Raw genomic sequence first — 27,913 nt, 5'->3', positions numbered from 1 at the left:
CAAACCCTTTATATACTGTCTATGGTCTAACCGGCTACCCAACCTTCCTACACACACAACGTCACCAATGACGCAAAAGTCTCAGTGGCCTCAAAATTGGGATTTCACAAAGCAAAGGTTTGACTTTTAAAATTACATAAAAATAATATTTCACTTAAATTTGATTAAATAGTCTCCCGGTTCCCCATTCACTGTATTTTAAAGCTATTTTAATCATCCCACTGTACTTCATCTCAGTTTCCGCTTCCGGTCATTTCCTCCAATCGGCCATATTCCGCCGCTCAGTCTCAACCCAGTCGCTGCTCTGTTGCCGTCAGCCCATCATAGTTTCATTTCACAGGGGATGGTCTTCCATTTATAACGATCCAAGTGAACAGAGTGAATCGGGGGAAAGACCGGTGATTTTATCCAGAGACGTTGACAGAAAACGGCCCGAGATGACGACTCGATCGGAGAGGGAAAAGGCTCAGAAACTGAATGAGCAGCATCAGGCCATTCTGTCCAAAATGCTGAGAGAGGATGATAACAAGTACTGCGCCGACTGCGAAGCCAAAGGTGAGATGATCTATAAAAAAAATATCCACTATTCCTTACAACTCGCGTTTGATGTTTTGATCACCTGTACGCGTCATGATGAGTCTCGTTAAACAGCCCGTTCAGGTTTCTGCTTCACGGTCCTGAGTCACCCGGAGAAAAAAGGCCATATCTGTGTGTCAAAAGCTGCCTATTTTGACAGCATATCGCATGTGAATTGAATGATGCCCCGACCCTGACGGCTCATTGTGCTTATATCCGGCGAATCACTATTCGGCCATGCGTCTTTGACCAAAACCATTACTAATGCATGAATGGAAACCAGCCTGGAGTTGAACTAATCAGAAGGTCTGATACTGTCAGCCTGACGTTTCATATTCAGGTGGTGCTATATAGGAGAGATTAACCTATGTATGTGTACCGGCTTTGATGATGATGACACAGATGATCACTGTTCCACATATCCACCTATTTCATAATGGTTCACCTTAGTAACGTTACAGTGCATACTACCCTATTATGTGTCCACAGGGACTAGGCCTATGTAGCCAAAAGTGATACTTGACCATTAAGCACAAGTGAAGTGAAAGCAGTTTTTTTTGTTCTTGGTCATATCAATATCTTTCTTCAGATTGGTACTAGGTGACTGTAACCACAATAGCTTTTGAAGTGGGTGGTCTCACTGTGTTTTAGTTTAGGTGTGTTCACTTAAAGGTGGGGTAAGCGATATTTCAAAAACGCTGTTGGACATTGTTGATATTTGAAATCAACCCAAATAAACACACCCTCTCTTCATTGGTCCGCCTCCAAAACTCACCCTCCAATCCTAACCGCCCTGCTCCGAGTCGGTCTCGAAACCCCATCGCCGGTGTGGTGAACAAATGAGTCCTACTGAAGAGATGAGTCCGAGCTTAGGACTCAAGCAATCTGATTGGTTCAAAGCACGTTTTATGGGTAATCGCTTTAGTGCCTGGTTACAAATCATACAAAATCACTATTATAGAAGACGTTTGTACCACGTTATAACGAGTCATTAAAGTATTTTATCTTATATGTTTCATATACTAGTTTTTAACCGAAGCTATAGATTTTGAAATTAAACATTTCTAATTGTTAGTGTTTTTTTAAATTATAAATAAACAACATATTTGAGCTTCAAACAACTACATTCTCGACTGAGAAACTCTTAAAACTACATTTCGTGACACAATAACAGTAGTATTTTAAAATTTCGCGGTCTTTCTCCTCTGCTATTGACACAACTTGAGATTTTAAATATTAGCTATAGAATATGTACAATTCACGTATACAATATACAATTTAATTTAATCTTACCTTGCATATAGCAGCGGGATTTAGCATTCTACATAAAGCTACCACATAATAACATTAAAACAGTTCACGTTAGCTACAAGTTGTCGTGAGAACAGATTTAGATCAGGCATACTACTGGCATACTAATGGGGTCCTAAGCTCGGACTCATCTCTTCAATAGGACTCATTTGTTCACCACACCGGCATGCGAGGCGAGTGCACTATCTAGCAGTCATCATTTCGACTCTCACTAGCTGGCCTCCGTTACGCACACAATCCAAGAGTGGATGTCTGTTTATCATAGCAGAAGCGCAACAAAATAATGTTTCACGAAAAATAAAGTGCATATGATGAACGAACGACAAGGAATCACAAAAAAATGTATGTTCAGTCCACATTAGTAATTACAAACAAGAGTTCGTTGTTAGAGTTCCGCATCTGTTTTCAGGCCTTCCCGCTTAGCTCTCTCCAGCGCTGGAAAGCTTTTCTAATATTAACACGGGTCCTAAAGCTCTTTCCTGATCATAACTCTTCATTTTCCATTGATATTCTTCTGAGCTTTTCTCTTTTGTATTGTGTCATCTCTATTTCTGCAGTCTTTCTTCAAATCTCCCTCTTGCTCATTCTCTTTTCCTCCACCGTTACCACCCCTAATGCTGATTGGCTACACACGATTGTTGTTGTTCGTGTGTCGGTTTTTCAAATATCGCTTACCCCACCTTTAAAATAGTCATACTTAGTAGAAAATAGTCATAAATAGTTATACTTTAATACTATAAAGTCAAGTTTTTTTTTTTGTGGAATGTTGCAGTCGTTATTATAAATTATTCATTCATGCATATCATTATTTTTTTAATTCATGTGCCCTCATAATCTTTAATCAAAACAACTTTTACGATAACCTCAACAATAAAGTCAAATTTTAGATGGACAAAATCAAGTTCCGCCATTTTTTTTTTCTTGTTCGAGAAGTCGTTGCACTCGGAAATACGTCACAATAGGAAAGAAAAGACTATCGCACCTTTTGTTTCATGCCAACTTTAATGTGTGAAGCATTTTGAAGAAGACTAAAATAATGTTCAGATTTTAAACTCGTCATGAAATGAAATGATTTTCTAATTTCCTATTATAATCTATTTTCCTATGATCTATTTTGTAAGTGCATATCATAGATCTTATTGTGAACAATTTATTTGTGCATGTTTCATTATTTTAAAATGTTTTGACCTCATATTGTTCAATCTTAATGTCACAACTCGATATTCCGTCTGATCATTTAGGCTAATTTTTATTTTATTTTTTTCAATAATCCATTTCACTTGGATGTACTTCAGAATACAGAAGAAATTATTGGTTGCTATTTCCTTTTTATCATGGCTTTAATACGTCATTGTTACAATAAACATTGTCACAAAGTTGCAAGCAAGTCCTTTACTGTCACTTTGGCGTAGCTGTGTCTGTGTGCAGTTGTATTTGTAACATGGAGCTAAACATTGAGAACAAAATGCATTCTCATTTCCTTGATTTTCTGTAATTGTGGCCGTACAGTGGCAGTGACATTGCTATATTTGCTAGCTACAATCTTACCAACAGATCCTGATGCAAGCTTATAGGTGGACTGCCACAAATTCAGTTGTATTTTTCAGATCTTTACTTTAAATTCTGTTTTAATCCCTAAACAATGTCCCATTAGAAAGAGTACATCCCGGGTGGAATGTGAAGTAAAGGTGCTCAATGTTCTAAGGTTCATCATAGTCCATCAACAAAACACTGGATGACCATATTTTCCATTTCCATCGTCTGTTCTGTTATTAAACCCTCTTCTGCCTTTCCATCAAGGTCCATTATCTCCATACAGAGCATATGAGAATATTTAGGCAGGAGGCAGTCTTCGGCTCTGCGGTGCTGGATTCGGCTCTTCTCAAGCTGCCCTCTCAGCTTTCGTCTTAACCAGACCAGTTTCATCCACTCTGAGCTCTCCGGTGTCTTAAGTGCAGCCACACCTCACTACTCATATTGCCTGGCCTCTTTCTGCCTCTCTCTTACACAATTCTAGTGCTGATGGGTGGAGTTTTGTAGCTTCATTTGCTTATGAATGACAGCCTTGAGAGAGTGTTAAAGTCAGCAGGAAATCAAAAACTAGCCCATTTAAATTACCCAAAAATCATCATTTACTCACCCTCATGTCTTTCCAAACCTGTATGACTTTCTTTCTTCTGTGGAACATAATTTTTTTCCAGTGTGAACACACTGCTCACAACATGCATACTACAAATGGTATAGAGTAGGGCATTAGTATGCGATTTGGGATGCAAAAAACCTTCTTTTCTTTTCCACAGAAAGCAGATCGATATCTGATATACTGTAGTTTCATTTTCATTTCATTCCGATACTGATACAGATCTAGTTTTATTTGTAGCTTGACTCTATCTTTAATACTCTTTCTTGGTCTTATTGTAAACAATTAATCTGTGACCATTAAACCATTTTTGTACATTTTTCATCCAAATGTAGTTACTCCCTCAGAGGCTCCCCCTCTGAATGAACTTTCCTGCTTGGCTGACATGCAGGCTATTGAGATTTGCATTGTTATGAAATGCCCTATTTTCAACAGCCTAGCCTATTTAACTGCTTATTGGTAAAATCAACTCAAGTAATTTTTTGACTTGTTGAATTTCATTCAGGAATGTTGGACATTATGGGAGTAAAATGGGTTGTAAATAATGTTTCATGTTGGTTCTCTCGACAGAGGCCAACTTTAAGGTTTAGTAAGCGATTTCTGAGAAATGCTGTTGAAAGAAGAGCACCACAACACACTTGTAGCCAATCAGCAGTAGGGGGCGTGTACACTTGATGGGGGAGGAGAGACTGAGCAAGAGGGAAATTTAAAGAAAGACTGTAGAAAGAGATGGCTGAGAGACATTACGAAAGAGAAAAAATCTGAAGAATATCACTGGAAAAAGAAGGCTTTAGAACCCGCTTTACAGCGCTGGAGAGACATAAGCAGGAAGACCTGAAAATGGATGTTGTGTTGTTCCTGCTCCATACTATGTTTCACAGAAACAATATATTCTGTTGTTGTAAAGTTAGATATAGTAACATGACACTTTTGAGTTATTGTTTGTCTGAAGCTGGTTTGCTGCTGGTGACTAACAACCAACTCTTGCTTGTATATACTCTCATGCATTCTATGTTCATGTGTTTGTTTTTCCTTGTCATTATTTCGTCATCTTCACTTTATATTTTGCAAAGCATTATTTTGCTTCGCTGCAGCTATGATAAAGATACATCCACTCTTGCACTGCGTTTTTGTGCATTTTGGGCCGGAGCAATGAAGGGAGGGGTGTGTAGCGTTGGGAATCAAAAATCGATTCCAATTCTGGAATGAGATACTTAAGCTTAGGAATCAGATACTTGTTATAAAATTAAAATGATCGATTCCTTTGTGTGCATTTTAATATGACTTTAAACCATTCAAGCGCAAGAAGTCCCGCGTTGCACACACATCCAAAATGTGCGCACAGAAAGCCGCCTCTCATACCGAATATTGAGTGATACTGAACTGTATTCTCTTTAGGGCTGCACGATATTGAAGAAAATTGCGATATGCGATAACTCATTAAATAATGCGATACGATAATGCTTAAAGTGTGAAAAATAAACTTTAATTATCTTTAAAATATATTAAAAATGATATAACCTACGTGTGTTTCACATTATTTTTGTGACAAGAACATGTAACATCCCTACAACTTCTGAAAGTGAACAGCTGTTATTTTAACATCAGTGTTAACCACAGGGTTTAGGGTTTCAGGTAGGCTTGCATTAGGTTTATTTAACAACAGAAACTAAATAATCAAATGTTAAAATAAAACACTGCTTAGTTTTCACTGTATGAATTAAATATACTGATTCGTATTAAAGCTACAAAAGTTATTCATCCAAGAGCAGTGAGTGACTTTCTCTTTGTCTTTTGTTCATGACCCCAGTTATTGCAAGCCGTTGCGATATCGCGATATACATTTGCGATATTTCTATAATTTCGATATATTGTGCAGCCCTGATTCTCTTCCACGTGTTTTTGCACTTGAGTGGACAAATACACACAAAAATGTCACAGTGAAGGTAAACATTGCAGCTTTTTTCCATATGTTTGTGCCATCGCAACTTTGACTCCACATGGATGTAGAATTGAGAGACAGCAGCCATGAACTTCTGCTCTGTCAAGTAAAGTAGGAGAGGAAATATAAGGAGTGCAGTAGATGTTGTGAGTGTGGCACTGCAGGACCTGCTGGTTCTAGCCGATGGATCTGATTAAATGTGACAGAATAGTAGGGATTGGTCAGACATGGCTGGGCACAGTGCGTCCAGAGGCTTTTATTTATTTTGTGCGGTGCTGCTCTCTCTCTGCCTGATGCACTATGCCGGCTGTCACCGGCATGCAGAACACCACTGGAGAATGATGACCCCATGTTAAGGGTTATATTTGCTTTGTGTGTGAAGATTTTGTGTTAGCCTGAGTGTCATACACACACGCTTTTAGTCTTTGCGTTTATTTGCATTTCTGTGTTTGCTTATTTACACTTAGTGAAAGCGGTTTGCCCCAGCTGCAGAGCGTTAGATATACCCGTCTTTTGGAGCTTGGGGCACCTCTGAGCCACACACAGAGACTCATGTGACATGCCTGTTGTCTGGCGATAAGAACAGCCTCTATTTTTCGGTAGGTCACCTACATTTGTGCTGTGGGGCGAATGCTGCTGTTATTGAGGTCATGCATTATAATCTTTATTGGCTGCTCAATCTGTCAGAAGGCATTGACACCGACAAGAAGAAATTGTTGAATAAAGTCGTTATTTTTGTTTGTTTTTTGTACACAAAAAGTGTTCTGTGCAGATATATAGAGGTGCAGGTATGTCGTCACTTTGTAGGCCAATCTGCAGTTCGCATCACGCTGGTTCCCTCAACAAAAACCCAATAGAATTTCACAAAAAGATTATCACAAAAAACAAGCTCTGTGATCAACAAAAGTTTATGATACTTGCTCGTTTTGTCCATCAAGATTCATTGAACAACTCTTTTTTTTTTTTTTTTTTTTTATCCCCAGAAAGTTTGAGTTAGAATAGCTTATAAGACACAACAAGGCTGTAAAAGCGGACTGAGTTTACCTGTTCGACGTGATGACGTTTAATCTCCCCGACTGACTCTAGTCCCATTTATCCACAACTGTAACAGCTTGAAATGAATCACGAGTAGGGTAATACTGATGTATTTGATGTCGTAGAATAAAACGTGAAAGTGTCTTGAGCTTGTTCACCGCAGACCTTATTTCAGCCGTTTAACCAAATTCCATTGACTTCCGGACGATGGAAATGCTAACGCTCATTTCCGCGTTTTGGCCTACAAAGTGATGTCACACCTGCACCACTCTATGGGTGATGAGATTAGTCGGTGTCATAGACGTCGCATTTTTAGCTACCTCACACTTAGTGATCATCATCTGTATTGTTAATGATGATAAGCGTTCATTATCAGTCATTTTATTGTGGTTAGATGCATTAAAACACACAGATTGTTGTAGTCGAATCAGCCAATGGAAAATACATGTTTACACATTATATCTATTTAGCTATAGCCAGCAAGCAGTGAGTGTGCTCACATGAGCTTTTTTTTGTGAAACTCTGTGGGCACAGATTCTGGGAATGCCTCTAGGCAGTTCTAGTAATGAGTAATGATTCAATCATAACTGCAGGCCTCAAGACAGAAGACAGCAGAGAGTACAGAAGTGTGTGTGTGTGTGTGTGTGTGTGTGTGTGTGTGTGTGTGTGTGTGTCTTTCCTGCTTTAAGTGCTGATAGAGGTGTATATGTGTGTGCTGTATTGGTTTTGCATTGTGTCTGGCAACTGGAGAGTGTTGAGAGAAGTGTCTATTTGATAGTCTCCCCATCTTTTACTTCCTCTGCACACACACACACACACACACACACACACACACACACACACACACACACACACACACACACACACACACACACACACACACACACACACACACACACACACACACACACACACACACACACACACACACACACACACACACACACACACACACACACACACACACACACACACACACACACACACACACACACACACACACACACACACACACACACCACAAGGACAGACAGGAAATGTGCTCTTGTACTTCCTCCTGTGTGCTCTCTTTCACACTGTCGCTCACAGAGATAAGAACTGCTGAAAGCCTGTGTCAGCATCTTTGTGTGTTTTGGTAATTTATATATTTTCCAGAAGTTATGTTTTGATTAAGAGAGAGTGTGTATTTGAAAAACCTGAGAGTAAAAATATTAGGGCTGTCAGCTGAATGTGATTAATTGTGATTTAAAAAAAAAAAAAAAGCAATAAAAATGCAATTAATCACATTCAGTTGACAGCCCTAATATTTTTACCCTCAGGTTTTTCAAATACACACTCTCTCTAAATCAAAACATAACTTCTGGAAAATATATAAATTACTCCTGACTCACCCTAAAATACCACGGTACCACAAATTGATTGAAAAATAGGTTGCTGTGAAGTGTAGACATAGGCTTATGTTAACTGATATGAAAAGAAAACAAACATTAAACACTACAAGTTTGTGGTCTGTATTTTTTTATTAACTTTTTTTCAGCAAGAAAACATTAAATTGCTAAAGTACCTTTAAAGACATTAATACTGTTTCAAAAGAATCCTGAAAAAATTAGAAAATTAAGCAGCACAGCTGTTTGTTACATTGATAATAATACATGTTTTTTGGAAGGCAAATCAGCATATTAAAATGATTTCTGAAGAACTATGTGACTAAAGACTGGAGTAATGATGCTTAAAATTCAGCTTTGCATCACAGGAATAAATTACATTTGAATACAGTAAAAACAATTTTTTAACTGTAATAATAGTTTACAATATTACATGTATATTTGATCAAATAAATGCAGCCTTGGTGAGCATAAGAGACTTTCAATCTTCCGACCTCAAACCTTTGAACTGTAGTAACAGCAAATGCTGATATGTAATTAATTGGAATATCATGTAATGTAATTTGATTAGTTTTTAATTGATTGAGCCCTAATACCAGTGTATATTAATGTAGTATGTTTAGACAACCCTTCATTGTAGGCAATATCTGACCTGCATTCCTAGAAGGAACATTTCCCCTGCTACATGAAACAATGCTGAGTCTTTTCCTCTCTTGTCAAGAATGATGTGCATGATCACTATCGCTGTTGGTGCACTTCTAGAAATGCCTGCAATAGCAGCTGCTGTCTTTCCTTTGGGCTGGATACTCCACTTCTGCCGAACACACTGAGGAGTCGTTCATGCTCAGGCTGTGTCTAAACATGCTTTTGCACTAACTGGAAAAGAGATGATGTCATTTGCAAATGAATTATAACCAGAGTAATTACAGACTGACAAAAACATGAAGTGCCTTTAGACTTTTGGTCCGTTGATTCTTTTATTTTCCAGGGTTTTGGAATCTGCATATTTTTTTTACAGTTTTGATTGTGAAAGCCGAGTGTGAAAAGAAATCTGTGGAATTTCAGGGAATGTATTTAAATATAGAAAATGTATTGATAGATTCATTTTATTAGGCAGAAATATTTAATAAAACTGCTCCTTAAATATTTATTAAATGTTTTGACTAATTTAATAAGTACTTCGACAGTGATCTGTGGATTTTTTTGCAGACTTAAAGGGGAAGTTCACCCAAAAATTTAAATAAAGTGATTCCAAAACTGTGACTTTCTTTTTTCTTTTTCTTTTTTTGCAGAACATAAAAGATATTTTAAAAATGTTGGTTACCAGTCAGTTTTGGTTCCTGTTTACTTCCATTTTATGGACAAAAATTACAATGCAATGGAAGTTCTGTTCAACATATTTCAAAATATCTTCATGTTTTGCAGAAGATAGAAGGTCACAGAGTTTAGAACGGCATGAGGATGAGTAGAGAATGACAGAATTTATATATTTTGGTTGACTGTCATAGCAGGCTCGTTAAATGTACTGAATGTAACATGACATTTAGAAATGAGGCTTCTTCCTTATAGGACTTTATTTCTAGATGTCTGTTTCATTGTTACCTCTAATCAGGTGTTGTTTAAAGAATAATTCAATAAAAGTTACAATCAATTTAGGAACTTGCATATATGCGTCTCATCCAGTGCTTCGTTTTGCCCAAATATTAGCCTGCTGTTTTACTGGCGGCTCCACCAGCTGGAGTGGTTTCGGTTAGAGCAGCTGTTGTGCTGCTTTATGATGCTTTTCAGACAGATTCCATTCCACTCAAAGCCTGGATCAAATTGGGCCGCGTCCGGATGTCACTGTGGAGCCTGTGACTTCCGAGACTTCGGAAGCGTGATCCGAGAGTGTTGGTGGTGACTAATTGAGTCAGGGCCAGTTCAATTGGTAAACTTTCAGTCTAAGTTGGTGTTGTTGAGAGTCTCTTCATTCAGATACAGAAGTTACTTAATAGTTACGTATAAGGTGGTGGTAAATTATGAATATTTGAATATATTAAAGAGCTTAAAAGCCTGTCTGCCCTTCCTCTCATTAAACTGATAGTGTCTTTAAGTGGTCTGGAAATATAATTGTGTATGTGAATAACGCTCAGCGTGTTTAAAGGACAAGTTCGGTATTTTACACTTTAAGCCCTGTTTTCAGATAGTTTCTGATGAAATACAATGGTTAAGATTGAAATTTGGACAAATGCTGCTGTCCCGAGAATTTTAGGTTTTTGTGGTAGCACCCCCCACCTATACAACGGTTGCATAGGTGCACTGGAAAAATCGTTCGTTTACAAAGACGTGAAACTCACAGAGTGGTCAGGGGTGTTCACTGATATGCTCACACAAAAATCGCTGCAAAAGATGCTTTCAAACAGGTGTTTTACCATTCGTTGTAAAACTGTGGACCTATTTTTCCAAACGCCTCACACCCGTACTTTCTTCCGTTGAGAGCTTGAATAATAGACTCTCCAGCCCAGTTGGTGGTGATAATGCACCTTTGTCAATTGCAAGCAAACCACTGGCATTTCATTGAATACACAGAAGAAGAAGCGGCGGAGTAATACCGTAAAGGTGCTGCGGTCTCACAGCACGTCCTATACAAGTCAATGGAGCTGGACAAAAACTACGATAAAACCTGTTGGAAAGCATCTTTTGCAGCGATTTTTGTGTGAGCATATCAGTGAACACCCCTGAACACTCTGTGAGTTTCACGTCTTTGTAAACGAAAGTTGAATGCGTTTTAGGAAGGATTATTCCAGTGCACCTATGCAGCCATTGTTAAGGTGGGGGGGGGGGTGCTAACACAAAAACCTAAAATTCTCGGGACAGCAGCATTTGTCCAAATTTCAATCTTGACCATTGTATTTCATCAGAAACGATCTGAAAACAGGGCTTTAAGTGTAAAATACCGAACTTGTCCTTTAAGTACTTTCCTTTAGTTTGTCAGCAGGTGGTGCAAGAGAGACATTAGTTTGTTTGGCTTACAGCATAAGTATGTGGTTAAACTGTTGACTAGATTTATGTTCATTGTGGTGACGTTTTGGCTTAGTTCTCCCCGCTCTGTGGATTAAACCCTGTTGCTACAGTCTTAGCTGAATAACGATGGGAATTTAGCCTTTTGTGTCTCTGGCAGTGATTCATTTAAGCAGAGCTCGCTGGGCCTTTATCTCATATAGAGCATGAGGCTGTGTTCCAAATGAAACACTAGTGTACTACTGCACAGTATACACTATATATATTTTTAGTATGTGAAAACAAAGGTAGTATGGAAAATTTAGCATGAAAGTTAGCCTTGTGTTGTCTAGGGGTGTGTTTTATTGGGGGGAAAGGGGGGAGATTTTGTTGATAAAAAATTCAACAATATTTGTGTACATTTGTAGGTGTAAGTTTGAGCACCAAATCAACATTTAATAATTATTTCTGAAGGATCATGTGACACGGAAGACCGAAGTAATAGCTGCTGAAAATAATTATTTAATTGAAAATAATTAAACAAATATTTTACAGTATTTTTGCTGTAGTTTTGGTCAAATAAATGCAGCACTGGTGAAAGATCATAATGCTTCTTTCAAAACCATTAAAAAAACTTCCCTACTCCACACTTTTAAAGGGTAGTGTACTTGAAAACTGTTAATCTGGTATAATGCATTGTTCCAAACATACAGCCTTTAGCACAAATATTTCCATAGCTTTTAAGCACACATTTTCCCCAATTTTCCCCTCACTGAATGACCAGACATTGAAAGTAGTAGTCCTCATATTGTACTAATCTCCAGTGGCGCTCACCAGCAGGGGGCAGCACAACACCACCTAAAGCTGGAGTCAATCGGTTCATCTATCCTTTCAGTTCTGTTTAAACTTAGCCCGTTTCTTGGCTGCAGGTCACATTCTCCAAAACCTGATTTTAACACAATATTATGAGATGTGTGGATACGATTATGGATGTTCACAGAGGTCACAGTGAGTCTGCCTTTCTCTCATGTTCACTCACAGTCTTTCCTCTCCTTTCCACCTGACAGAACAGCCACTGTGCTGAGACCTTACCCCCCACCCCCCACACCCTCTCTCCCCCCCCCCCTCTCCCAAATGCTCTGTCTTTCCTTCCCTCACCTGTCAGAGATAGCAGACGCACACCTTTTCTCCCAGTCTCTGTCAGACGTCTTTCTCCTGCTAGGCTGGAATAGAGGGCTCTAATTTCATGCTCTACTACTCTTCCCTCTGTGAGGCCGAGTTCTACTGTCACTCAGTTGGACTCCACTGCCAGTTTTGAGATGCCGTGTGTGTATGTGTGTGTTCTCGTGCCTCGGAAGACTGACAGAGCGGAGCTTTTCTTTGAACAGGGCCTTTTTTTCCTCTAATGAAGGAGTTCTCTTAGGATCTCTGACTGGCTTTAATCTTTAATTGAAGTCTTAATTTATTTTGGGGGCTTTGTAGAGTGTCTTCAGTGGCGTCTGCTCTTTTGAGCTTGTATCTGTGAAGATGAAGGTTTTGGCAAATTTTGTGTGTGTATGCGTCTGTTTTGTTTTGGTTTTTGGTCTGAAAAATCAGAGCTTTTTCTGTTGTTTCTCAAAGATCGCTTTATTTCATCTCTTGTTTTTGTCTTGTACAACAATCCGTGAGTTCTATGTAAATTATGTCTCTTCTCGTTAATGATAGTGTGCAATGGGGATGTCAATTTACATAAATTCCCATAATGGATTGTTGTTTAAATTAACGATCAATTCATCAATTAATCAATAACCTTAACCTCTTAAATCCGAAGCGAGTGGCGCTACTAAGTTATCACGTTACTTAACAACCACTTGCTTGACCAACAAAAAATAGGTGTCGTTTTAAAGCTTAGAAGCTTGGCTTTACAGTGAATATAGGGATATGACCATCACTTAACTAGTGCTTTTAAAATTGCTGACAAATTATTAGTGCTTTTTTCATAGCTTGAAAAGATAAGTGCTTTACATGAAAATGTGATCTGTAAAATCATCGTACATAACAGATAAACTTGTCATTTATCGTTGAAAAGGTGTAAACTAGCAGAATACAACCAGCATATTTGTTTCTGTTAGAGACCAAACTATATCAAGTATTTGTGTGAAAAAGTGCCACCGACGCACGTGTAAACAGGGTACACATGATCATATCGTGTCGCAATCATGACGCAGTGTTTTCCAACATCATTTTAAAGTTCAACCAATGGAAACTGGGGCCGTTTCTCAATATGCGTTCTTGTCTGTATTTGTTTTCTTGTGGACTTCAAATGTCATCAGTCGCTGCCCAAGTCCTGTTCCAATTCAAAGTTCACATCTAGCCAAGAACAGTTCAAATCCCCGGATGTGTTCTTGATCCGTCCCTTTTATCGAGGATTCATCGAGAGGTGACTTGTGCGGACTTGAGACACCCAGGTATCCCAGAATGCATCTCGCACCAACCAGCAAGCGTTTTTAGGGGAGAAAATTACCTACATAATTTAAAAAATAATACTGTTATTGTGTCACAAAATACAGTTTTAAGAGTTTTTCAGACGAGAATGTAGTTGTTTAAAGCTCAAATCTGTGGTTTATTTATAAAGATAGCAGCTATTAGAAAATTTGACGTTTTTCGGATTTGTGAGATCCAGGCGATCAGAGGGCGCTCAGCGCTCATGTACCCCGCCTGGAACAGCCTTCCCTTGCCTAGTCCTTCTGACGTTTGTTGCTGGCTCTGATGTCTCTGTAGTGGTTAAACATGAGATATAATTCGTCTCATGTGTATCTAACGGGAAATCTTTGGTCTCATGAATCTATAATTTGTTCCCTGGCAAATCGTTTTGGCTGAGGGCCGAGTGAAGTTTCATAAGTTTATATATTTAGGCTATTTAACTTTACCATTGTAGCCTCCTAGAGCGCTGACTTTGTACATTTGACTGAATTGTTTGCTTTATTTCTTATTTAATAGCTTCTTATACCTTTTACTCATACTTTTATAATGGCTATTATTGATCATTAAAACTGACATTTAACAAAAAGAGACAGGGTTGTGTTTTATGTCATATTTCAGTACTGTGAAGATAATCAGAATAAATATGCACATTATTGCCTGAACCACATATTAATGTTTAATTTTTTTTAAATGTAAACAAAAAGTTTAAATTTTTATAACTTAATTTTGTTATAAATATAAATGCAGTGAAGATAATCAATAATGAATTGTTTCAAAATAAATGGCTAGCCTACCTAATCCATTGCATGTCTTAAAGACAATCATATTTAGAATACATAACTACGACACACTCGTTTCATTTTCCTTGCTTGTCTTCTGCACGTTTTTCGCACCTCAAAATTACGCACTCCAATGATGACCTGCTTAATCAACCATTGATAAGTTTTATTGATTCAATTATTATTGACAATTACAATAGATCTTCGATTAATCTTAGCATTCCTAGTGTGTGTCATAATAGTATCATATGTTTCTATGGCTGTCTGGGACACTTTGACAGGTCTACGAGCAGTAAAGTACATGTGGAGTGGCACAGCAGGTCTGCAAGGCTCAAACTGTTCTCAGTGTGACTCGTGTTCCTCCCAAAATGCTTTGCAGCATTGTTGGAAGCCTTTTGTAACAAGCCGATCAATATGGGGAAATAGAAGCTACTGTGGCTTTGTTTAAATGTACACCAAAAGCAGGAGCCTAAATTCGAATTCGGAAAGGCATGGAAAATGAAAAAAGCCCCTAGAAAGACATGGTTAGGCTTGCTACGGTACGGTACTCTGTTACAGTACATCAGATTTCACTTAACACATGGAGATAGTATGGAGAGATGACTGACAGGACGATGGCGGAGGATTTGGTGTGCAACAGATCCGGAGCGTCATTGACAAATATATATTTTAAAATGTGTGGTCAGTACCTCCGCTCCCCACAGTACGTGTGATCCCTAGCCAATAGTCTAAGTGCAATAATCAAAGTAAGGAATTACTTTAAGATATTTATAAATATAAATTATTATCATTATTATTATTTCATCACACAAAAATGGATGTTCTTTCATCAGTTACAAAAAATTACCAAAAATGATGTAAAGTGAGATACAAAGCATGTGAAAGTAGGCTAGATCCAGTCAAGGTTTTTAAGGTACCAAATAAATAAAGTTCTGTCATCGTGTCACCCTCACGTTGTTCCAAACCTGTATGACTGTCTGTGAAACATAAAAGAAGATTTTTTGATGCATGTTGGTAACCAAACAGTTTTGGTCTCTATTGACTTCCATTGCGACGTTTCTCAAAATGTCTTAGGTTCCACATAAGAAAGTCATACAGGTTTGGAACAACTTGATGGTTAGATTTTTAACTACTTCAACCAATTAGTCAGCTTTCACAAGCTTTTTATCTCAATTAGTAATTTTTGGTGCCTTTTGTCACTTTTTGAAGAACATCTGTGTTAGTCATCACCCTGTCATTCTTTCCCTGCAGGGGGAGCTGTGAGGATACACTATAGTAAAAGCAGTCTTTTTTAGGGCCATGGTGCGCTTTCCATCTCTGTATCCTTATAGTTCTTTATATTCACATCCGTCTCAGAAAAGACCTGATCCTGAATCACCTTTCCCAGCTGCCCTGCTCGCTCTCTCATTTCTGCCCCTTCTCTGTTGATCTTAGCATCACAGGGGCCGGCTGATCAATCTCCTTGGTGCATTTTTGGAAACACCAGCTGAGATTCTGGCAGGTTGTAATTTGGTTTGTGTGAAGCCCTGTGTTCACAGGTACATTTATTACATTCAGTTTATTTCAGGATTTTACCCTCTCAATCTTTCATATAGTTCAGAGGGGAGCTAGTCTATATGTATTCAGTGTCAGCGTTTCGTCTTGCGGTGAGTTTTCAGATAAATACTCTTTGCTCTGTGGGTCGCCTTGCTGCTGTTACGGTTGGTATTTAAATACGCTTGCCGTGCGCTTCTGTTTCGCACTTGGTTTTTGAGTTTATTTCCTCGTGTGTGGGTGTTTTGGGGTTGATCATGGGTAGGAAGGATCTGAAAACTCTCCCAGGCGCAGCACAGCGTAATCTCACGGTTCCAGTACATTTCTTGACTCCCATCAACACCAATTAGTTTTGTTACCATTCTGTCCAGTGCTGGAAGATGCTCAGGATGATGCATGATTCTAGGATGACCCCTTTCGCATGCTTCTGTCTCTTTTAGGCCCTTTTGCACCAAATGCAAATGTTCAGCACTAACAACAGTTTGAAAAGAAACAATGTATTCCTATGAAGCTCTTCAGACCAGCAGGGGTTTTCCTGGGTCAAAAATGGTCTTCGGTGGTGGAGGACGAGTACAGTCAATCTACACACACAGTACAAAGAAAGTGCCATACCCATGTGAACTCTGAGCCCAGTACTATCAATAAATCCAAAATAAAGTTTTAATATTAAAGCTTAACGCTTGCTGCACCACCATTTTTATATTTATATACACGCACACATTCACAAACTCTTTGGGGTCGGTAAGATTATTTGAATGTTTTCGTAAGTCTCTTATGCTCATCAAAGCTGCATTTATTTGATAAAAATACAATAAAAACAGTAATATTGTGAAGGATTATTACAATTTAAAATAATTATTTTTCTATTTGAATATTTTTTTAAAGGTATTATTCCTGTGAAGGCAAAGCTGAATTTTCAGCATCATTTTCTCCTCTCTTCTGTGTCACACGATCCTTCAGTAATCATTCTAATATGTTGATTTAATATTAAGGAAACATTTATTATTATTGTAAATGTTGAAAACAGTTGTGCTGTTTAATATCTTTTTTGAAACTGTAATATATATTTTTTAGGATTCTTTGTTGAAGTTTTATTAAATTTATTAATAAAACTTCAACAAAGTCGAAATTCAAAAATACATTTATTAAAAAAGAATTTTGATATGGCAATGTAGCCTAAAAGTTTTTGCTGTTACTTTTAATACATTTAATGTGTCCTAGCTGAATAAAACTATAAATGTATTTACAAAAAAGATATATATTTATGTGTGTTTGCTATTTAAAATGTATCTTTCATTTTATGTTGACTGGTATTTGATATTTAATTGTGCTGCCAATTTCCCCTTTTTTATATTTAAATTATATTTGCAGTCATCTAATGTCCCCATAATCTTTAAAAACAATAATTATTTATTAATATTCTTAAATGTAATCTTTAGCTAATCTCATTTTCAAATTGTGGATTGTAGATGTTATGATGCCTAGGGCATTTAATTTTTTAATTTGTATTGTTTTACTTTTCATTTATTTTGATAAAGCTGAGTTTATCTGTTATCAGCCTTAAACTGAATATAATTATTGGTTTATTGCAGTACTTTATAAAAAAACTGCTAATGACTTTAGCACATCTGATGTTTCAATATTTTTATTTTTATTATTGAACTTGGCCAATGAATTTGCTTCTCCTGCATCCTGTGCTTCTAATAGACGAGCTGAAGGGTGCATTATGGGATCTGTTGAACCAGCGTGAATGTGCATTTCATTCAGCCCTATATGCGTTTCACTCCTGGTGTGAATAGACCATTCGCCTGCAATTCGTTTAGCTTTTCCGTCTCCCGTTTGGTGCGAAAGGCCCTTTAGATTGCATGAAGTGTGTTCACTATGGCAAACAGCTGGGGGTCCGTACAGCTTGCACCAACACTAATGGGCACAACTGTGATGGACGTGGCAGAGCCGCATATCCCCCCTCCCCCCTCACTCCACTATTTTGCATTACCAGACACAGTTTCTCCTCCAGTTATGGATAACAAATACACACATGCACATCACATGGCACTCAGCCTAGTGAATCGCCTCCATTTTTCTCTCATTAAAAAAGGTGCACTTTTTTCAACACAGGCTGTGATTATTTGGTGTTGAAAAAAAGTGCAGGTTGAGATCTGTGCGATGTGCTTGTTTTCCACCATCACCTTTTTTTAATGAGAGAAAAATGGAGGCTTTTAAGAAAATGGCAGCAGCACTTTTAAAAGGCTCAATAGGTGACCTTATGCAGTACAAAAGTGTGTGTGTGTGTCCATGCCTACATTTAAGGTGTGTGTTTGATGGACTGCTGTGCCGATTCACTAGGCTGAGTGCCACTGCAGGAAACTTCTGCTGCCTCACTTCCTGTTTTTTTTATTTATTACTAGGAACCCACCGTCACATTCCCAGCATGCTTTGTGCAGTGACCTATACTCAGCAGACACTGCTCTCAGTGGCTTACTTAGAGATGCGCACAGATGCACTGTACAAGCGTGGCTTGCCCTTACAGACCAAGTGAGGCGTGAACACACACACAAACTCACACAGTCTATTATATAAACATCATCAGCGCTGTCATGCACTGTTAAAGAAAGCAGTGAGAGTTCTTTTAAAAGACACATGCATATTTCGCTGAACGGCACTGAGTGTTTGTGTTCTGGGTTACTAGAATACACACATTGTTGGACCTTTTGTTTCTGATGTCTTTTGTGAAAATGTGTGTGTATATACTGTATGTAATCGAAATTATTCAACCCCCGTTGCAAATCAGATTTATTGGCAAAATTGACAGACTTTCAGCTGTTTTCAATGAACAAATCAAACAAAAGTAATTGAAACAGCTCAACACAACTAATGTTTCAAGTGGTTTCCCCAAATTCAACTGAATATATATATATATAGTTCAGATGCAAAAGCCTCTAAGTGCCATCTGAAATTTTCTTCTAGAATGATCATTTTTATTAAGCTTGTATATTTAAGTTAAGTAATTTCACTTAAATGACAATAAATAGGTAATTTGCATTGCCATTTAAGTGAAATTATTGAACTTAAATATACAAGCTTGATAAAAATGATCATTCTAGAAGAAACTTTAAGATGGCACTTAGAGGCTTTTGCATCTGAACTCTTCATATATATATATATATATATGTATGTATGTATGTATTCCACAAACATATTAAGCAGCACAATTGTTGTCAATATTGATGATAATCACTGAAGACTGGAGAAATTCAGCAAATTTTAAATTTTTAAACAGTATTTAAAATAGTAATATTGTGAAATATATGCAGCCGTGGTGAGCAAAGGAGACTTCTTTCAAAAACATAAAAAATCTTACCGACCCCCAACTTTTGAACGGTTGTGTATATATCAGTTTTAAACTGCAGGCAGACTCTCTTAGCCAGCTGAAATACCCCTCTTGTCCACAGCCATTCATAAGTATTCGTTGTAGGTTTTGCATCCTATTCAGCTGTTAAAAGCAAGTCAGATGTTGAGAAGGGAGGCTATGATGTGGGATCCTGAAACAGAGCAACTGGCCCCTGTCCCTGGACCTGGACCAGACTGGGACAATCAGCACCAGCCTTTTGAAGTGTTACCCGAGCGTAGCTTGAGGGTCCTCCAGTTCTTTGAGGTTTCTGGGTGAAGTACAGTGGCGCTCTCTTCTCCTGTATTTTCTTCTTCCCCTTTTCTTTCTCCCTCTGTCTCTCTCTCTCCTCCCTCTTTGGCAGAGCTGATGGAGGGGTTTAGGAAGGAAGTGAAAAGAGAGAGAGGGGCTCTCGTCGCCACAGTTACCCGTGCCCCCAGAAGTGAAAGATGGAGGGCAGAAAGGACTATTGTTTATTTTGATAAATGCTTTCTTGTAGCCTTGAAGTGACATTGATGAAATGATGCAGCCAATCAATTTTCAGTGAGACAGGTGCTAGAAAGGCACAGATGACGTGTGAGGGACAAAGAGTGTGTGTGATTCACACACATCTTATATCGCCCATGTTCCATTGTTCATATGTGTTCTACGCAGGCAAATGAGCTACAGGCTTATAAATCTGGGGTGACTCCTCAATGAAGTGGGCAGAGGCAACTGTAAATCTCCCACTGTACCTACACACACCAAGTCCCAGCGAGCCCTGCTCTGGATGTTTAGACACTGAATAATTTATTTGGCCTGCATTTTAAATGAGTTTTCAGGGAAGGGCTGTCTTGCACACCTAGGGTGTCCTGTGTTTATAGGTTCCCCAAAAATGTTATCTCACTACCCAGCTGTTGAAAGCATCCTTTGCATGTTCTCCTCAGGTCTATATATAGCACGCCACAGTCTTACTGAGAACACTTTCTCTCTCGCATCCTTCTAGTGCAGCCTTGTTCACAGCATCCGGTTCCCATTTCATAAAGGGCAATGGTGAATTATTAGCCAATGTATGTTGACTGAGGGACTCGCCCGCACCGCTCTACATCTGCTGCGACCAGCTGTGGAGATAATGAATGGACTGGGGAAGATGAAAATGAGAGGAAGTAGAAAGATCATGCGGGCATGTCACAAAAATTCCCCCGAAATTGCCCCTTTTTTTACTCTAGAGGCCGTTATCAATCCCCTCAGAATGGGAGAGCTTAGGTAGGGTCATAAGTCATGACCTATCTTGGTTGCAGCCTCTGCCAGTTCCTCTCAATCCCAGCACTTCCTGTTTATGTAGACATGTCTGTCTGCAGGGCTGTGAGACAGACAGCAGTTAGTTATCTGACCTTTACTCTTGGCTGGTTATCAAGAGTCCTTGTTTACACCTGGCAATAACATCCATCTCAGTAGGGCTCTGCGGCTTGACAGTAGGCTATATACCATGCAATAGTAGATGTTATGTTAAAGCTTCAGTCTACACTGCAAGTTATGTTGCAGACAGGCGTGCCTAGCTTCATTTATTTTAATTAGAGTAATTTCATTTTGACACATCTACTGTGTTTGCTTGTGATGTAGAGAAAGTCTAGATTGTTTATGGTTGCCAGCAATGTTGCAGCAATTCAAGTGATTTGCTGTTATAGGTTTGTGTATATCGGCTATTTTATCATTTTGAATGTTGCTCATCCAAAAGTACTATTTATAATGTATTGCACTGCTACACAGTGCCAGGCAGCTGTTGATGCCAGACTTGTTCATTCATTTGGTATGTTACACTGGCATTATTATGCAAATTAAATATTTTGCCTGTAATCCCTTTTGATCAGATTTTTGTTGTGGGGAAGTTATCTGATTACATTTTTCTAAAGATTTCAGCGTATCACTGCAGGCATATTGAGAATGTATTTGTGTTTTTAGAACTACACGTTTCTGGATAAATCATGTAGCGCCAATTTACTTTCAAAAGGTGATATTCCAACTATAAACCTTTATCCTAGTTTTTCTGTGATATTTGAACACATTTGTAACACAGTAACGATACTGTGTGGTTTAAAAGAAGCTGTTTCATACCTAGATAGCCTAACTTGAATTTGAATGTTCCACTTTGTGATTTTGTCAAAGGTTTAATAGACATGGCTGAGTCGCTGTCATTTAGGAATAAGAGTGTGTGGGTTTAAATTGAGATTGCAAAAGGTATTTTTTTATTTATTTAATTGTGCAGCTCTAGTATGTATATGTTCCCTTCCTTTGTTTCTTTTTTTTTAATTTGAACTGTTGTTTTCTTTTGAAGCCGGATGCAGGGTTCTCATCACTGATATATATAGATCAGTGGTTCTTACACACCTGGAAGGAACACCTGGAAAATCAGGGAACTTCTGGAAAAATTCATAAATTAATAAAATCTTAAATGGCATGGGAATTTCTATGGTCTAATTTGTTTTAGTTATTCTCAATTCTTCTGCTCGAAATACTCTTTGTGAGTGCGTTTTCTCACAAAGAAACACAAAAGTATTTGTAAGAATCATGGACAAATTATGTAAATTAATTTCAGGGTCCCCACACCTTCTGACTAATAAGCATATCCAGCCCTCACTGCAGCGTTTCAGTCCAGCAGGGAGGGTGTGGAGAGAGTTCCTCTAGCACTTCCCCTCTGCAGGGGCACTGCACCCTTCACTGCACCGGGCTCCACTCAATGACAAATTAACCCTCTTTAATTGTGGGTGAGTTATGCAGCTTCTGGTGCAGCGGTGTGAGACACAATCTTGCAGCCTTTTATTGGGCTAATAAATCTGGGAGGGTGGCAGACGGGGCTGGTGCAGCCAGCCGGATGGTAGTTTGGGGTGGGTGAGAGATAAGAGACTGCAAACCCGCTCTCTCTCATTACCGCAGTTTTTGCCTGAGTTTTTCCAGTGTGTTGGGGGAATCTTATCAGCCTGTTACGCGTCACCCGTCCTCTTTTGTCATCTGAGCACAGAACAGAAGCAAGATAGCCATTAATATCCTGAGCAATCATGCAGGATGAATTATGAACACGCTTAAAAGTGAAGAAACGGTGCGGTATTGTTTGTTATTCTAATGGCTGTACTTGCTGTGTGAGTGCTTTTTCCATTCAGGAGCTGTGTGGGTGGCGCTGCCGGGGTCAGTGGTTTACTCTACTGTTGCATGATGGGCATGCAAAAGCATGCCAGGCATCCCGCGGGAAGAATACAGATCCCATCCCCCCCGCTACCACGGATACGGCTCCGTACCGTGAGAGCACGTGAGACTGAGGAAGCGAATTGGATGTGTCCTAAGATGGCTGACAGGTGTAGATAAAGCCAAAGAGGGCGGGTGAACCACAGAAATCCATTTCCCAGCAAACCCTGTGATTTATAGCCCGTCAGGAGCAGTGTTCTCACCAACACCAACCGACCAGCCTGTCAGGACCGCTCCAATGCGCCCGCACCCCCCAATCCATCCACTTCTACTCGCAACTTCTCACACAAAACGCTATTGACTTCTTGCGCTCAGTTTCTCGAACAGAGCTGAAGAATACTAGGGAAGTGCGAGACTAGTCGACTAAACGATGCCGTCAGTTTCGACGTCGCAAATACTAGTCGTTTATTTATTTTTTTGCACATTTATGTTTTACTTTATATTTCTATTAAGGCTATGTTCAAAGGGTTAGGGGACAATACCGGTATGGAATTTTAAACTGGTTTAAAGGGGAAACTTTACAAAATGAAACTTTCTTAACCGCAACAGATCCTATATCAATATCCTAACGAATAGAATATGTAAGGAATAGTTGACAGGCAGTTGAATTATTAGAAAATAATGCACACCGAGGTGGTAATGACGCGAAGAGGAGTTGCTGTCACACCTCGGATGTGCATTATTTTCTAACAAAAAACAATGGAAATAATTAGATGTTTTTATCCTATTGTGTACTATATTTTATTTGTTGGGTAAGTGTTGTTGTGGGTTTTTTATTCTTTTGTTGTTGTAGTCTGTAAGGACCTTTTTGAAAATGAAATAATTTGGCGAATTGATAGGGATATATTAATGCGGTCAAGACCTGCTTGGAACTACTTTAGCAGTGCGTTTCCCTGAAAAGAATTGCACACCTTAGAACGTTCGTCAACCAATCAGATTCAAACATTCAACAGCCCCGTAGTATAAACTTAAATGTATCATTGCTGGTAAACATCAAGTTTAACATACAATGTTCATGATCTCTTTCAGCGGCATTCAGTATGGGAGGTGAATGTTCGATTCATAGATTAAGTAGGTTATTTCAAATGGATCACTTGTGTAGACTGTCTTCTGGGGGTTTCTTAGACTAGTCGGTTACAAAATTTCCATTTAAGTGTTATGGGAATTAGGTGTGGCGTACATCCCTAAAAGATACATAACCTCCGTCTCTGCCTTTGATATCTTGATATCATCTTCAGTCACAGCGCTTCCTTCCACCCCCGTGCTATTATAGTCACTTCTGAGAGCTGAATATTACACACCGGGCTTAAGATAATCACATACAGTCTGTATTGTAGCACAATTCACATTTTTCTTCTCCTTTTTTTTTCTGTTGCTGATGAGATCAGGAGTCTCACAATGTAGTTTCACCGTTTTATTCCGGTACCCGTGGCTATTGACTTTCGATTCAGGTGGGCTACCTGCTGCATTCATCTGGCGCTTGGATCGAATTTTATTATCACAACTGCAAAATTCCATTGTTTAGATATGGTTTTCAGCATCACAAAACAATGGCGTTTATTCGATGATGTGGTGAGGCAGAATTACGTGGCGGAGCTTGAGGCGGCACCATGACTCAGAAGATTTATTTTAAACTGCTGTTTCTTCACTGCCTGTTATGATGGTGTTATCTGTTTCAGATAATGGGAAGTGCTTTCCTGCAGGTCTAAAATCTGTCTTTTTTCGCTCTCTTTCCCCGCAGGACCTCGATGGGCCTCTTGGAATCTTGGTGTGTTTATTTGTATCCGCTGTGCTGGAATACACCGGAATCTGGGAGTGCATATATCACGCGTCAAATCAGTCAACTTGGACCAATGGACCCCCGAGCAGATACAAGTATGAGTATTTTTGTGTAACACTGTGTTGGCTGTCTTTTCTTTCTTTTGTAGGGCTGAACGAGATGTTTCAGGCCTGTTGATGACCCACCTCTCAAACCTTTTTCTTTTTTTTTTTTTTTTTACGTCTCACATTCATTGATCACATACACTACCATTCAGTTTGGGGTCAGTGTTTTTCTTATGCTCACCAAGGCTGCTTTTATTTGATCAATACAATAAAAACAGTAATATTGTGAAATATAGGTATATGACATTCAAATCACAGGTATATGTGTGTAACTGTATTTGGAGGTCTCTGTGTGTTGTGCTGTAAAGAGCAGTGTGACTTGAAAGATTTATGAGATTTTAAGCAACCAAAAGGGAGTCTTGCATCTCCCCTTCGCATATTAATTGACATCTGGATGGATAATTAATTCTTGATGGGCAATTACTTGTCTGTTTTTCAGCATATACTCTTCCTTCACTCTAATCCATCATTCTCATTAATTTGTCTCTGACAGACTTAGACGTACGTGACATTGAACTGATAATGCAAATACGTGTAATTTGTATATGTTCGAACAGTGGTTGAGTACAGGATTACACGGTTAATTAAAAATCAAGGCCATGAACTCGCACAGATGGCTGAGTTTGTAACCCGAGTTTTATTTTAAGCCTGTTTCAGGTGAAAGTTCATGTGTTTTACTATTTTGCTTTATTAGGACGTTATTAGGAACTGGGATTTGTAGCATGATATTTTGCACTGTCACTCCTGTTGCCCGGCGATTGTACACATCAACCAATCGAATTCCACCGCCTCAAGGGATGAATGAGGTCACTCTTTATCCAGAGGTCATTGCAGTACTTTGACATTGAAAGAGAGAGATCAATTTAGCTCTTTTTTTAGGGATCCAAGCAGTATAATTAATTTATTTTATTTTATTTTTTTTAGGTCATCATTAATGCATTTTAAATTATGCTTAGGGTCTTAATGTTGTACAAAGATACACCAGCTTTACAGTTTACACTTGCATAGCAGACCTGATTGTTCATTAGTTGTGTGTTGTATTTTGGAGTTTATGTACTTTTAATAATGGACATGGACACCTCTGTTAGTGTTCAAATAGAGTTGACAAAACGGTGAAAAAATGTGTCTGTGAATTAATTCTCAATAATTTTCAGCTGAACTAAAAAATTATTTGCAATGTTTTTCATGAAGAAAACTACTTGGTTGGTTTATATGTATTTTCACCTGTTATTTCTTTGTTGTCTCTCTTTCTCTGTTTAGAGTGTGCAAAGCATGGGCAACACCAGGGCAAGACAGCTGTATGAAGCTCATCTCCCAGAAAACTTCAGACGGCCGCAAACTGACCAGTATCCTTGAGTCTATCAGTCTGTGTTTGTTTGTGTAATTCTGGTTGCAATATGCTCTAATTACCTTTGCTAGTCAGTTGGTAAAAGTCAGCATCAACTTTCTAATCCGAGGTTGTTGTGTGGTACAGATGCTTTCTTGATCCTGTGGAGAGAATTGATATGATTAAAGTGAAAAATCCCTTTTCTTGGCTCTAGAAAAGACGAATTGCAGATTTGTAATATGCAAAGAACTGTTTATTTGAGAGTTTATGCAGAGTTTGTGGTGTCGCGTCCTACTCTTTTCTTGCTACTGCCAAATTCCAACAAACTATCAGACTCTGTAGCCAGCATTAACAACTTTTCTCTTGTAAGCAACAGAGAAGGGTTTAGAGTATGTATGTACTATGTATCAGTGTAATTTACTGTTTTAAAGGCAAGGTGTCTTGCACATTGATAAATGAAGATATTCAATGTTTGATTGCCAAATACTTTTTTGGAGTATTTCCACAAATATATATGGCAAAATATTGCTCACAGTTCTTAAGCTTGCAATTGAAGTGATGTTACATTTGAATTTGTTGTGGTTGGTTCAACACTAGGGATGGGACGGTATGAACATTTCATATCACGATAATAGTGACCAAAATTATCGTGATTATCAATATTATCACGGTTTTGTTAAAACGAGATGAAAGTGTTCAAAAATAACTGATGCTCACACTGAAGACAAAGTTTTATATTTGAAAATCAACAAACAACAAATAAAACGAGCAGCTCTATGCACTTTTTTAAGCAAGATTATATTCTGTGGCATTTCCTTTCTTAAAATGACCGGCGTCAATAACAACGCATTATAACACCGCGCACATCCATCACAACGGACGCGCTCTCGTTTCATTCAAATACAACTTGCTGTCTTGCGTCTCCGTTTTCGATTGTATTGAAAATGAAATCAGAGTTGATTTATTATTTACTGAGTTTGATAATATTTCTGTGATCACGTAAGATTTAAAACATTAATCTGCATTCCGCCATTCCTTCTCCAATAAAACAACAACAACATTGCGCGCTGCGCCTGCGTCAGAGACTGATGCTGGCTGGACAGGATTTACAGTGAGTTATTAAAATCGCGATAATCAAACACGGTTTTAATGATAATTCAATTTTAAACGATAATACTAACCGTCAGTACATTTTATCGTGGTTTATAGTGAAACCGGTAATCGTCCCATCCCTATTCAACACCTAATGCTATTGCAAAGGATGTGTGCCATTTCTAGTAATACTAATCGTTCTTATCACCCACTACTCACAGTATTTGGTTAGGCAACTCAGGGACACGCCAGTGATTTTTGAACATTTCTATAATTGTGGCTTGAAGGCAGTTCTTAGTTTTAACGGAAAGGGAAGAAAACCATCAATAAATGAGATTTATATATATATATATATATATATATATATATATATATATATATATATATATATATATATATATATATATATATGAAAGAAATAAAAAGTTTGAATATCTGAATTAAGTAATTTAACAGACTTTCCAAAGATAGCCTTGGTCTTCTGCTCCCAAAAATACTACATATTTTCCACCATGAATATGCATGCATGAATATTCTCTAGCTTAAGAGCTCTTTTCTTTTTTTGTCTTTGAGACATTGGATACCATTATGTTTTTTGAGACATTTATGGCGCGTTTCCACTGAGCAGTACAGTACGGTACGGTACAGTACGGTACGGTTCGGGTCTGTTAACCATGATCTGGCTAGCGTTTCCACTGCCAACAGTACCCTTACTTGATGGGCGTGGTGTTTCGATCGACGTCATTTTCGCGCGAAGAAGAACATAGTAAACTACAATGGATGACATATACAGCAGATCTTGTTCTTGCTCCTCGACATGTTTGTCACAAGAAGACAAGCGCCGACATTAGGCATTTCTC

At 38.4% G+C, this 27,913-nt stretch overlaps 1 protein-coding gene across 2 annotated transcripts in view; it reads left to right on the top strand.

Moving 5' to 3' along the window:
• The first annotated feature begins 244 nt into the window (after nucleotides 1-244).
• Nucleotides 245-27,913, top strand: part of smap1 (small ArfGAP 1) — a 103,904-nt gene continuing 76,235 nt past the window's right edge. Inside the window, exons 1-3 of one of the 2 annotated variants that reach the window (XM_082154840.1) lie at nucleotides 245-555; nucleotides 24,492-24,625; nucleotides 25,895-25,980. In XM_082154840.1, the coding sequence (XP_082010966.1) occupies nucleotides 438-555; nucleotides 24,492-24,625; nucleotides 25,895-25,980 (338 nt within the window). In that variant the 5' untranslated portion in view covers nucleotides 245-437. The remainder of the gene's footprint in view (nucleotides 556-24,491; nucleotides 24,626-25,894; nucleotides 25,981-27,913) is intronic. The other variant, XM_082154841.1, reaches the window with a different exon arrangement.

Source organism: Leuciscus leuciscus, assembly GCF_965113295.1.
Source record: "Leuciscus leuciscus genome assembly, chromosome: 22".
Taxonomy (NCBI): domain Eukaryota; kingdom Metazoa; phylum Chordata; class Actinopteri; order Cypriniformes; family Leuciscidae; genus Leuciscus; species Leuciscus leuciscus.
Note: the sequence above shows the minus strand (reverse complement) of the source record. Positions and strands in the feature narration are given on the sequence as shown.